General features: G+C 37.7%; 1 protein-coding gene across 13 annotated transcripts; it reads left to right on the top strand.

The window, feature by feature from the left end:
- LOC112202427 lies at positions 1 to 8,710 on the top strand. Of its 13 annotated transcripts, none has more exons than XR_005800088.1 (9): positions 1 to 853; positions 958 to 1,025; positions 1,283 to 1,365; positions 1,755 to 1,901; positions 5,036 to 5,203; positions 6,393 to 6,576; positions 6,659 to 6,710; positions 6,949 to 7,026; positions 7,124 to 7,417. XR_005800088.1 is itself a non-coding variant. In XM_040506724.1 (4 exons), the coding sequence occupies exons 1-4, from the start codon at positions 3,997 to 3,999 to the stop codon at positions 7,133 to 7,135; spliced, it is 333 nt and encodes a 110-aa protein (XP_040362658.1). In that variant the 5' UTR covers positions 2,429 to 3,996; the 3' UTR covers positions 7,136 to 7,417. The 13 variants fall into 13 exon arrangements, 1 of the variants encoding a protein (XP_040362658.1); XR_005800087.1 differs by having other exon boundaries at positions 1 to 195; positions 312 to 853; positions 6,393 to 6,710; XR_005800085.1 differs by having other exon boundaries at positions 6,393 to 6,710.
- Positions 8,711 to 14,546: the final 5,836 nt, after the last annotated feature.

Below are 14,546 nucleotides of genomic sequence, written 5' to 3' on the forward strand. Positions count from 1 at the left end.
TTCCCTTCCTTCCTTAGCTAAAGATTTAGGTCACTTGGTCGCTCTCAGCCTCTCTCTCACGTACTGTAGCTCTCACCCTCAGTCCCCCTCACCCTCTCAGCCTCGCTCTCAGTCTCAGTCGATACACACAATGGGCTGTCTCTGTCGATCTAGACTGACTTTAGTCTTCAACCTCCATCTCTCTCTCTCTCTCTGGTAAGTTCTTCTTGGTTTTCCTTACTTCAATATAAGATTCATGTTCTTCAATTTTTCAGATCGAAAATAAAAAATTGGGTTTTGATTGAGTTTTGTGATATTGGTGTGCATTGCAGTAATTTGAATTCTATAATTGACATTCTCAATTCTATCGCCCGCACCTCTCTCTCCACCGCTGTTTCTCTCTTCTTCAGTCTCTCTCAGTCGTGACTCTCTTATCTCTCTCCCTCCCTCCCCACCCTCCCCACCCTCCCCCCTCCTTGTTCTTCTTTTCTATCTCTTACTTCTCAATCAGATTCAGTTTTTCATTTTCTTCTCATTGGGTTTTGATTGAGTTTCTGAGTTCTGATCCCTCCCCCCCTCCCCTTGTTCTTCTTCTCTATCTCTTACTTCTCAATCAGATTCAGTTTTTCATTTTCTTTTCATTGGGTTTTGATTGAGTTTCTGAGTTCTGATATGATTGATTTTCGGATATTGCTGTTTCTTATTTATTGGGTTTCTGAGATTGATTGATACTTTGAATTTCAAAATTGGATGGTTGCTACTTTGAATTTTGAAATTGGATGGTTGCTGCAATTGTTCATGTTTCTTCCTGGGTCACGACTCCACCTCTCCCCCACCCCCTCCTCCTTCTCCTCCTCCTCCTCCTCTTCTCCTTGTAAGTTCTTCTTCTCTTTTAGATTTAGTTCAGTTCTCCATTTTTTCATTGGGTTTCGATTGTGTTTCTTGATATAATTGGGTGTATTGATTGGGTTTTCATAGGTACCCAGTGCTGGAATCCATACAAAAGTACTAGTGGCCAAGACTTTTAAGCTTGACAAAAGAACCTTGTAAGTAGAAACTCACTTTTTTTTCCCACCGATACACTATAGTGTTTATATAAATGATCTTGCAGAGACCGAAAACAAAGTTTGGTCTTCAATAAATTAAATACCAATAGGCTAAATCCTTTTGATATTGAGGTATGAGCAGCTCTACTAGATGATAACATTTGGAAAAGTATGTTCTTGTCGCATGATATATATGAAGTGATTTCATCTTTCTTACCACAAGCTTAGAATTGATAAAATGGCATTCATTGATGCAGGTCTTCTGTATGAAAAGCAAACTGAATTGCAATGCATGTCCAATGAGAGCAGAATGTAGGCATTATGCAAGTGCATTTACAAGGTTTGCATACAAATTCTCCACCTTTGCATTTTAAAGTCACAAACTCCATCATATAGGTAGTTCCAATAGATAAGAACATGTTTTTCATTTGTCCACCACCAATAAGAGAACGTCTGATGAGTGAAAATAGTCTTAAAGAAATAAATGGTTATAATTTCATTATGACACATGAATGAAATTAAACAATTACAACTTTGCTTATCAGCAATATGAAATTAAAAACATAGATAGTTCAAAAGAAAAAAAAAAAGGAAGGGATCGTGAATCATATTGTTACGTAATCAAAGGCCCATTATTTGGTATTCACCAATCCTCAGTTTAGTGAAAACTATGGACAGTGAACACCAAATATCGTAGGTTGCTCATCCCCTTTTCCTCGAACTTTTCAGGTGGTGGTTAGTATATAAGTGGAGCCTTGGGTGGTGTAAGATTCTGGATTTTTGGCAGCTTATCTCTTGAATGAGCTAAACTATTATTTTGAGCAAGTTCGACTGCGGACCAGATTGTAGTAAATTGTAGACCTTGTTGATAGTTGGGTATGTGTACCAAGGGAAGCTTTAGTTACAATGTGGTCTTTATATTATCCCTCTCTCTTAAGTAGTATTCTTAAATTCACCTTAATGGACCGATTTGTGATTATATTCTCTATTTCGGTCTCACTTTTCTTTGACATAGGAAAAGACAACAAAGAAAAGTTTCCTATGAGAAGTATCTGATTTAATCTGTTATCCAAGTAGTGAAATAAATTCTTGGCCAAAACACCTTTGGATTCTACCTGCAACGTGATAGAGGCATTATGCCAGTAGTTTTTAGAGGGAGTGATGATGTCCTGTCTATATTGGTTGCCTTACTGTATCAGTATAATTTCCATGGCAAATGAGATTAGCTGCTCAGTGAATTTGCATTGCAAAAATATTGAATTTCTTCTTCTTCTTTTTTTTTTTTTGTCCTCTGAAGTTTGTTGATAAGTTTTAAATGCCAATTTTAGGTTGCCCATCATAGGTAAATTCAAGGACATAGGAACTACTGTTATGGGGAAAGTGGAATCTGGTTCAGTGCATGAAGGGGATTAACTGATTATTATGCCAACTAATTGAGTGATAGCATGCATGTTGATTTATAATTTCAGCCTTGCCTAGAGTTGTTTTTAATAGTTCATCTATTGCTCTTGATAGGGAAGGTTGATTGGTATATAAGGGGAATGCTCGACCTGTGTGTCAACAATGGATGGAGTATTGTGTTCCCGTTATTTCTTTTGTTACTATTCTCTGTTTTCTTTTGGGAGGATTGAAAACTAAGCTGACATCACTAGGCCAATAACGTCAATATACAACACTTTTTACACAACAAATTTTTTTTTTATGTTGTGTGATGAAGGAAAGTGAATCATACAACACGTTTAATAAACTTTCGTCGTATAAGGCTGTTAAAATTCAAAAGTTTTTAGCTAGAAACTCATTGCACAACACTTAGAAGAAAGGTTTGTTGTGTGAATGGAAAAAAAAATAAGCGGCACATTTCCCTCCTACTTCTGCTCAAACTTCCCTCATGTATAGTACAACAGTCTGCTTGTATCTGTTGTATGAGTGTAGCTTGCAAAATGTCACACAACAGTTTTTTTACTTTGTGTTGTCCAAATGACAAAGATATATTGGGAAGGTTTGGATATGCCCCAAAATGTCATTCATTCCCCCCAAAGCGAACAAATTTTGATTAAAATGTAGGCTACATACATGCACTCCTATAACGAAATTACTTATTTGTGTTGTCTGAATGAAAAACGCCTATTCCTAGCACCAAAAGTGAATTTTGATTGCGCATAAGCGGGAATTTTCCCTCTTTGCTCCCTCAGCTCAAATTTAAATTTGTAAATAATCAGACAACATAACTTGATTTATGTGTTGTCTGAGTCAGGGACACAAAATAAAAGAATCAAATGCGCGCCTTTGACAAATTAATTAGGGCTAGCTAGCTACAGACCATCTCTATTCTGAGTATTATCTCACATTCTCACTCCCACTTTGGGCTTCAAGCTGTTTCAAGTTTTCAACACTTCGACAAAAACTCTCCCTTTTCTTCGAGCCAGCACCCAAACTCTCCCTCTTTAGAATTTTCTTCGAGCCAAACAGCCATCACTCACCCAATACTGAAATCAGTCTATTTGAATCCCCAATACTAAAAGGGAAATCTTCGATTGGGAATCCGGGTCTTCAATTTGGATTAGTAGGTTAGGGTTCTTCAATTGGAAACCCGATTAAGTCACTCTCTCTTTCTTGCTCGTATTCTCCTGCGCGACACCAACACCTTGTCTTCTTCTCTATAACAAGCATTGTTTCTCACCTCCTCTCTCACCTTCTTCACCTCTACAACTACCATGGCGGAGAGAGAAAGCACACATATGATCAAGAATTCGAGGAGAGAGAAAACAGATCTGGGATTTCTTTCTCCTCCATTGCTAACGATGCTGGGTATGGGTAGAGCTCCTGGTAGTGGAACCTCTCTTTTCGATCACCGAGTTCTCTCTTGGCCTCACTGCAATCTCTCTTTTCGATCTGTTCATTTTCAAATCTTCAAATTTGTGGGTTATTCTCTAGTTTAAAGAAGGTTATTAGCGGCAGTGGCAGTGGAAAAATGCCACCGCCTGCGTCGTCGCCCGGTTCGCCACCGTCACCGTCGTCGATGTTGTGTGCACCAGGTTTCATTGAGGTAGACTTAGATTCTGAAATGGCTTCCATTTTTGTATTTCAAGCATTGAAATTAAGGATTTCTTGATTCCATGGATTTTGTTTCAGTATCGAATGCTTGTTTTATGAACCGGCTCTGTATTGTATATTGAATTTAGGGATTTCTTGATTCTTTGGTTATTTCATGAACGGTAAACTATACTATATGATTGTTATGAACTTTGTATATGGAGACTTGAAGAAAATTGTGTTAGATGTCATGGTTGTACTAATTATTGCTATTAATTGGTTCTGAGTTTTATGTGTTCCTGATTTCCAAGGGTTTATTGGTCTGGTGGCTCTTAAGTTTCCTTTATGTTTAACATGAAGATTTGTGGTTTAAGGAATTTGGTATACCAGCATTCTTCCATTTTCCGATGAATATGATTGGGTTTTTTATGAAATGGGTTTAAATTTCTTCAGCTATTTTGCTTTTGACAATTGAAATTAGGGACTTCTTGATACTTAAATTCTATGGATGTTTGTAAAGAGAAAGATTGACCCTCTGTAGTCAATATGATGCTCTTTATGACCCATTTGGACTGCATGCTTCTTCAATTGTATGGAAAGTCATTTCCAGTTCAAGATTTCTACTCTATACTTGCTAGAAAAGTTCGAAGCTTTAATCAAATTCCCTGACCAGTACTATATTGTGTATATTTCTTATGAAACTTGAATGTGGAGATTTACTTTATAATTATGAATTCTAGTTGGTTCTGAATTTTATGGGCTTTCATAATCTCCAAATTAGGTTGTTTTGGGGGGTCTGGTGTTCCTAATTGTGTTTAAGCTCCTAACTTTCACCCTCCATACCTTAATTTCAAACTTAATGCTTTGGTGTGTATAATCTGCTGAGCTGCTAGTAGTCGAAACTTTTTGTTGAATGCATTTGATGATTTTGTATGATAATGGTAGCATTGATATTTGACCTTTACACTCTTCTTCAGGGTCTTCTTCAAGTGAAAGAGACTTTGCAGAAAGATTTGTGGAGAGAACCAAATAAGGGTGAACTAGCTGAGGCAACAAGTATGAGTGGTTTAAGTGAAAAAAACACTTGGACGATTAAACCTGTAAATGATATATTAGATTGGCTTTCGGCTAATTTTGGGTTTCAGGTAAACTTGTGCTTTAAGTGCCTTTTATTTCACTTGTCTTTTTTTTTTCTCACTCACATATGAGACTTGCATAGGTATGCTAAACGCATTTAGGCTTTGAGCACCATGTTTACGTTGCTAAAAGGATTCGTCTTGATTTCAGGATATTTGCTAGTACTAGCCAGGTTACCACTAGAATTGATAATGTACTGTGGACAGTCCTATGACTGTTAATGGACAATGACTCTTGTTCTTCTGGATAGTAGATAGATACTTAACAAAAACATAAAATAATTCTCCGAAAGGAATTCTAGTGCAATATCGATACTTGGAATATAGAAGGAAGGCTTTCATTCCTAAGTCAACGATCGTTTGCCATGATGCCCACTTGTGTCATGCAACTCTTTTGAATTGTTACAAAATTATTAAATTACTTTCAACTTCTATGCTTACATTTGTTAATCCAATCAACTCGGACAACCTCGATCTTATAGCTCTTTTTTATTTGTTCAAGGATCTCATAGCTCTATGAGTGTTAACTTGGTTCTCACAGCACCAAATTTTTGGTTTCACTGAGCCCATTCTACACTACAGATTGGGATAGAGTCTTAGTTGTATTGAAATATTATAGATCCCAGTCTTAGTTGTATGGAAGGATACTAGAAGGTTACATATATACACACTGATTTCATAATGAAGTTAGATTGAAATATTAAGTTACTCAATAGACTAGATTACATTCCAAACTAAATTTAAATAGCAATGCCTAAGTACTTGTAGTGCAGGAAAACTGCTAACTGCATTTTTCAAAAACTTTCATAAGAGCAACATTATTCTAGTATATATTTATTTAAAAAAGGAAAGCAGAATCTGGTTTCACAATTCATTTTTGTCTAATCTGTTTTACCTTTTCTTTTTGTGTTATGATTGCATAAAATCCATGTTCTTCCTCAACCCAAAATTTACATCTCAGCATTAATATTTACACACGTGAAAGAGTGTTCTGTATAGCATATCTTTTATACATAACTTTTTTGCATTATGTTCATAGTGCTTTCCAATCCAAAAAATCAATTGGCTTTAAGTTCATAATTGTCTTATGAACATCACCATTCTTGGGACTTGATTGGGATTTTACTTTGCAATTTTCTGGTTGTTCTCAATTTTTATTTGTTTAATTCTAAAATACCTAGCGTGACTATATATCCAGCTATACTCTATCAGATCCAGATTCCAAGGCATATTTTGACTTATTAATTAAGGAATGCTATCAAGGCGTGACTATACTTCATGTTTCTTTCCTTTTATTGGAACTGTATGTTGGTGTATCCAGAAGGGAAAATGAGCTAGCATTTTGCAAGCTTAAAACCATGAGATGCAGTTGAAGTGAAGGGGTAACCTATATTTACTAGTGACAATGATAGGTAGAGGTTACACTCTGAGTTGTCTTATAATGAGGTGTATCTTTTCTTGCAGACCCATTGAAAAGCTGAGATATGTTCCCAACATGAAGAAGCATATTAGCATGGTAAGAGCATCTGTTGATTGTTGTTACTACATGTTGATTGTTATTACTACTTTGTGAACTAGATGGTTTTTGAACCAGATTATGAGAAAGGCATATCCTGCTTTTTAATTGCTATTGTCCAATTATCATTTCCTTTTTTCCTGACCAAAAGGATATCCATATCTTGACTACTTATAAAGGTTATGATGATCTAATCTTGGTCACATCTCTCAAGTGTAATTTCTTTTCTTTCATCCAGATTGCAGGTGGTTCTTGTATTACTTCAATTCTTCAGGTCATTGACGCTATACTTCAAAATCTTGTTGACACAACCAAGGTGAGTCTAACTGGTATTTTACTATATCTTCTTTTTGGTATTCGTTCTTATGTTCAATCAGACCACTTTTGGTAACTGTGAGGGTTTTGGTGTTTAGGGCCAGCGATAAGTGTCAGAAGGAAAAGAGAAAGCATGCACTTATGCAGCATTTTCAAAGGAGCAAGCTAGTGCGCTAGTGTTGCCCACTGCCACATTTATCAATTCGTCCTGAGAAATGTATTAGTTTCATCATCAACTTTTGATGTTCAAGTAGATAGGGCATGTACTAGGATGCTTTTCTTATTTTAATGTTGGCTTGGATGGTTGGGAAATGCTCTCTTTTTACATTTGACTTTTAAAGTATGAGTTGGATTACTCAATTTGATGGTTTTACAATATGGCTTCTTTCCAATTGATCATTGTTCATTAGGTCAAAATGGAGCACCATTAGCAATGCATAAAATGCAGGCAATGAATATTGTCATACAACAGATTTTATATAATATCAATGTTAGGTTGTCTCAATTCATAAAATCTAGGTACCCACACAATGCATTCTTATATATCACACAATGGTTTTACCAAAAATGTGTCTTCTCAATTACACTCACACAACTGTAAAAACAAAACGACGATGTCTAAAACTAAGCTACATAACAACTATAGTCTATAACTGAAGTGTGACGACAAATCAGAAGACGGTGAACATCGAAAAAACGTTGTCTGAAAATGCTTTCCAACAACAGCTTGAAAAAAGTTCTGTTGTCTGACCCATGCACTTGCCATGGGCTGCATGGCTGCGCAGCAGCTCTGCCTAACATCTGCCGAGGGAAGGCACAACACTGATAACAAAATAAGCGTTGACTGTTTGTGTTTCATACAACGGGTTTCCACCGTTGTGCCATTTTTCATCACACAACGCTCCGATACACAACGGAGATCGTCCAAATCACACAACGATTTTGGTCCGTTGTCTGTTAGCTTTTTTGGCCTAGTGCATCCCAGTTTTAACTCTGAGAACTTGGTTCTTGAGGTGTCTACAAAATTGGTTCTTGTTTTGTATCGTGCTTCACTACTTTGTTCTCAAAATTGCTGGAAACCATGATAGGCCTTATATCTCAGTCTGGGGCTTCTTTGATTTTGGGACTCGATTCTTTCACATATTTGGGCGTAAGTCTTCTTCATCGCAGTTTTCACATGCTTAATCTTTAAACTTAAAAGTAATACATGGCTAGGAACCTAGGATTTCTGTTACCTCAAGTTAAGTTGATGATTACTCAGTTTATTAGCATCTTCTGCTACTCAGTTTATTACTCAATTACTCAGTTTTTCCATGACCAAGTTTCTTTACTGCAAATGCAGGCAATGACACCGAGGACCATCGTAATTACTTATCTTCGATACACTATGCATTGTGACATTGATTTGCTGCAACTAGTTGTACTGGGTGGTCAGAACTGAGTTGGCAAAGTTTGTGGTTAAAACATATATGTAAGATTTGTGTTGGTACTTCTTGGAGACCTATTTTGTTATTTCAGTTCAAAGTTTGTGGTTACGTTTTGGTTGGACATGAATAGCTAGTACTTTGAATTGATATGTAAGAAATACTTCATACAATTGGGTACCCTATTTGTAGTTTCGGTGTGTTTTGGTAATGTATGACAATAATGTGCTAGTAAATGACATTTGAACTAAGTTGTATTTCATATTTGCCTACTTCCAGAAATCAGTTGTGCTTATTCAATTCAAACAACATATATAAGGCTACTAACTGTGGTAGTGCAATATCATCAGACAACACATAAATTTACAGACACAAAATATCTATTGTCTGAGGAACATTCAAACAACAGTTTTACTAAAGGAGACATTGTGTGCAATTCCTTGCCATGACATAACCAAACTTTCACTGATGTTGGGTTTCATTCAAGACAACACATGCATCCAACACATTGTTATCTTAATGTGATTTCAGACAACATTATCATCCAACAACATGTTATCTTAAATGAACTTCAGACAACAGAAACAAAAATTACGTGTTGTCTGAGGTTCATTTAAGACAACAGATGCATCCAGCATATTGTTATCTTAAATGCTTTCAAACAACATTTACATCTAGCAACCTGTTATCTTAAATGAACTTCAGACAACAGACAAAAATGTATGTGTTGTCTGAGATTCATTTCAGACAACAACATTCACATATTGTTGTTGTTGGAGATTCATCAGACACAACACAACATTCAGAAAATAGTTGTCCTAAAATAATTTCACTCAACACCAAAATAACAAGCTGTTGTCTAAGTCAACACGCATTAGATTTTGTATAAATTCAGACAACAAATATTTACTTATATGTGTTGTGTGACTGAGAAACAGACAACTGTTATCGACAGTTGTCTGAATGAAATCAATCAGACATCAGGCTACTAGACAACAGCAGGTTTTTCATTCAGACAACAGTCGTTCGACAGTTGTCTGATTAACTTTGTGGTATAGTGATCCCAATTCAAATCAATCAAAACAGGGCGAAAGACCCATGCTTGAGCTCCCAGCCATTAAAGAACTGATCACTCTCGGCCTTGCAGAAAAAGCACGAAGCTTTGGCAGCCATTGAAGCCGAGAAGCAAAGACAGTGACAGAGGCAGAGATTATAAATGCGTGAGGGTCAAAGCCATTTCGAGCTTTCCCAATTTGCGATGGCTCATTAATTGGGAATTAGGGTTTTGGGGTTTTGGTGAAACGAATTGGATTTGAACTGGGTTGACGTGGAATGAATGTGGGGGGATGAATCTGATGGGCGAGATTGAAAAAGTAGGAGAATTTGATGGTTTCCAAAGCTCAGGAAGAACCAAAAGTGGGTCAGATTCGTCGTTTTCAGAACAACCTGCCTTTTATACTCGCTGTTGTAAGAGAATTGTAATTGTATATATTATTGATAATAGGAGCCCTTTAAATATGGAGTTACAAGATACCTAAAAAGGTAATAGAATCTGATTACAATTGAATACCTAGAACACATTCCTATTACAACTCTAAACCCTAGTTTGTAGAGGCACACATTATGTCGACATCCTTCAACACTCCCCCTTGTGCTGCTCAAACTTGGTGATGACGCTTTGATTGTTGCCTCGTTAAAAACCTTGCCAGGTAACAAAAACCCTGTGGGACAAAAATAACCCTGGTCGAAGGACAAAAAGAGCACAACACTTCCTTCACTCTTCGAGATCGAACATGTAGACATCATGCCTCTCCCTGATGTTAACATCTCCCCCTGATTGATACAATTATGGGAGTTCAGATAACTTTCTTAATCCGATACTCTTCACATGTTTGTCGAAGTTGGATTTAGGTAACGACTTAGTAAATAAGTCTGCTACATTATCCTCAGATCGGATTTGGTTCACTTTAATATTTAGAAGTGTCTGTTGTTGCTGATTGTAAAAGAACTTAGGTGATATATGCTTGGTGTTGTCGCCCTTGATGAAACCTAATTTCATTTGCTCAATACAAGCTGCATTATCTTCATAAATGCATGTAGGTTCATCTGTGGTAGACTTCAAACCACAAGTTCCTCGAACATGTCTAACTACAGACCTTAGCCATATGCATTCTAGCACGGCTTCATGTAGAGCAATAATCTCTGCATGATTTGAGGAAGTAGCAACAAGGGTCTGCTTTGTAGACCTCCAAGATATCGCAGTGCTTCCCATGGTAAAGACATAACTCGTTTGGGAGGGACCTTTGTGAGAGACAGAGAGATACCCTGCATTAGCAAAACCCATCAAGACATCGTTGTCATTTTGATGGAGGGGAGGAGGAGCACGGAAGGTGGCGTTTTGCCTTGTGGAGTCCAATCTCACACTTCCGTTATTTCTCTTCTCTCTGTAGGGATAAAACAAGCCCATATCAATCGTACCTCTCAAGTATCGAAAGATTGTCTTTATGCCAATCCAATGGCGGCGTATTGGAGCAGAACTATGTCGAGCTAACAAGTTCACTGCAAATGAGATGTCTGGTCTTGTGCATTGAGCTAAGTACAACAATGGGCCTATTGCACTTAGATAGGGCACTTCAGCCTCTAATAAGTCTTCGTCCTCATCCCTTGGACAAAACGGATCCTTTTCAAGCTCAAGACTACGACCGATCATGGGAGTACTCACAGGCTTTGCTTTATCTTCATTAAAGCGCCTTAATAATCTTTGAGTATATGCTGACTGATGGATCATAATCTCATCACTACGGTGCTCGATTTCCAGTCCGAGACAAAACCGTGTTTTCCCAAGATCTTTCATCTCAAATTCTGATTTCAAGTATTTAGCAGTTTCGTTTAACTCATCTAGAGTTCCAATTAGGTTCATATCATCGACATCAACTGCTACAATTCCAAATCCGGAACTTGTCCTTTTTATAAACACGCATGGGCATATTTCATTGTTCTCATATCCCTTCTCAATCAAGTAGTCACTTAGATGGTTATACCACATCCGTCCAGATTGTTTCAATCCATATAGTGAGCGTCTCAATCTTATTGAAAACGCCCTCCGTGGTTTAGAGCCACTTGATTTGGGTAATTGAAGTCCATCTGGAACTTTCATGTATATCTCTGAATCTAGATCCCCATAGAGATATGCTGTAACCACATCCATAAGCTGCATGTCAAGTTTTTCAGAAACTATCAAACTGACAAGGTAGCGGAACGTTATAATGCCCATTACGGGAGAGTATGTCTCCTCGTAGTCGATTCCAGGGCGTTGTGAGGAACCTTGCTCCACAAGGCGGGCTTTGTATCTAACAACCTCATTTTTCTCATTACGCTTTCTAACAAAGACCCATTTATGGCCAACAGGCTTTATACTTGGGGGTGTCAGCATTATAGGCCCAAATACCTATCTCTTTGTTAGTGAATCCAATTCAACCTGGATCGCATTTTTACATTTAGGCCAGTCTGCTCTTCGTTGACATTCTTCAACAGAGCGAGGTTCGATATCATCATTGTCTATAATTCCTTGAGCGATAGAATATGCAAACACATCATCAAGGATAATAGAGTCTCGACTCAACGTCTCATGTACACTAGTGTAATTCATAGAGATCTCTCTATTCTCTGGAATTGGTTCTGACATTGGAGCGTCCCCCAATGATGTCTCTTGGACATAACCATAATCCAGAATATCTTCATGAGACGGGTTATTTATGTCGATGATTAATGGATCTCTTTGTGCCAAACTCGCTTTCTTTCTCGGGTGAGAATCCATCGAACCTTTGGGCCTCTCACGTTTCCTTGCTGGGAGCCCGGCCTGAGCCACATTGCCATCACCATTAGTGGTGGCAGCACCATGCTCAATACCCCTAGAGGTGGCGCCATGTTCACTATTTTTAGGGACATCAATCCTTGCAGGCACATTTGCAGCAGGTATATGTAATCTTGTCACTTTAGCGATATCAGAAAACTCGTCAGGCATAGATTCTGCTATGTTCTGAAGATCGAGAATTCTCCGTACTTCAATTTCGGACTGTGCGGTTCAGGGATCAAAATAAGACAAAGTGGCGACAGACCATGACAATTCCTGTCGTTCCTGTTGAACATTATTGTTCTTATCTCCCCCTAAAGACAGGAAGACTGTCTCATCAATGTGACAATCCTCAAATCGTGTGGTAAATTGATCGCCTGTCAAGTGTTCCAAGTAGCGGATAATGGTTGGAGAGTCATATCAAACTTAAATGCCTAATCGTCTTTGAGGACCCATTTTGGTGCGTTGTGGAGGCGCAATTGGCACATAAACTGCACACCCAAATATGCGTAAGCGTGAGACGTTAGGCTCATATCTAGTAACCAACTGGGACGCAGAAAAAGGTTAAGTGGCAGCAGGCCTGAGACGAATAAGCACTGCTGTATGCAATATTGCATAGCCCCAAGCAGAAACAGGGAGATTGGTGGGCATAACCAATGCTCTAGCAACACGTGAGGAACATGGTGTTCAACCTCAATCCCAATTGACATGCAATAGTCATCAAAAGTTTTTGATGTAAACTCTCCAGCATTGTCAAGATGAATTGACTTAATGGGATGATCAGGGTGGTGAGCCCTTAATTTAATAATTTGTGCCAGGAGTTTAGCAAATGCAGCATTTCTGGTGGACAAAAGCATGACATATGACCAACATGTCGATGCATCAACCAACACCATAAAATATCTAAATGGTCCGCAAGTTGGTTGGATAGGTCCACAAATATCACCTTGGATTCGTTGCAAGAATGGAATATTTTTTTTAGTGTCCTTTGCTGATAAGCTATTTCTATACACCTAAATAGATGCACAAAAATGCCTATAACTTAACCCTACAAGAATGTCGAAAATAGTATAGGTAAGTAGGGATCGTTCCCGCAAGAGATTGTGGTCTAATCACTAATCTAAAGACTCAAAACAAAATAAACCTAAACTGTCCAGTTATAAAGATCTGACTGGCAGACGACTCTAAACTATTCTAAATGTCACGAAAATTTACAGACAGACTCTAGACGTGATAAACTAACTACTGACAAAGTTTGATAATTTTTAAAGGTGTTTTTGTTGACGAACTAATTAAATAAAAACGAAACACTGAACGACTCCGAAAATAAAAAGACTTAATTCAGGGTTTTGAAAATCAAAAATAAAACAAGTTAGAGGAATTGCATCCACCACCAATCAATCAAGTAAACTAATCATGTTCAACCTAATTTCATTTATCTATGGATGAAGATGCTCAAGTTAACCCAACGCCTGAATTAACCTATTGTTTTTCCTTACTTGTATGCTAGGTGAGAGACGCTCTACACCTAACCTATTTTCTAAAATGCAACCTAGGTTGACGCAACTCTAGATTTAACACATAGAAATCATTAAGATTAAGAAAAACGAGACATCACAAGACATCATGAGTACGACGCGTCTCAATTAATCTAGGAACCTAATCACTTGCCTTGTAGACAATTTACTACTCTAGAACTCTCAACGGAACCCTCGAAACAAGGCACAGGTAATGATTATTCTTAGCAATAGAATCCTAAACATGCAATCTAAGTTGCACACCAAAGAAAACATGCAAAGGAATCATCAATGTGAAGATAGAAATTAGGTTCTCATCCAATAGATAAACAAAACTAATTGAAAGTCATAATAAGTTTACAATCATGATTTGGGGCTTCAACAACCCCTAACAAAAGAGTTAGTTTCTCATAGAAAGAAAAACAAAAACAAGCTAAAGAGAAAAATAAGAAGTTGCAGGAGAGAGGGGAGGGGGGAGCGGCTGCAGATTGATCTCCTTTTATATGCTTAGAGGTTGCCTTCATCTTTCATGTTGTGTAGGAAATCCAAAACCTAAAAGAATTAGGGCTCATGTGCTTAGGTGGAGTTTTCCTATTGGCTCTTGAACTTGATGACTTATTCCAACCATTCACATCATGCCAATTGTCCATCATAAGTCGGAATATGAAGCAGAAACTCGTCCTCGGGCTTTTCGGTGTGATTTGGGCTTCAAAACATAAATTCCCGT

This window comes from Rosa chinensis, chromosome 5, assembly GCF_002994745.2.
Source record: "Rosa chinensis cultivar Old Blush chromosome 5, RchiOBHm-V2, whole genome shotgun sequence".
NCBI classification, from domain to species: domain Eukaryota; kingdom Viridiplantae; phylum Streptophyta; class Magnoliopsida; order Rosales; family Rosaceae; genus Rosa; species Rosa chinensis.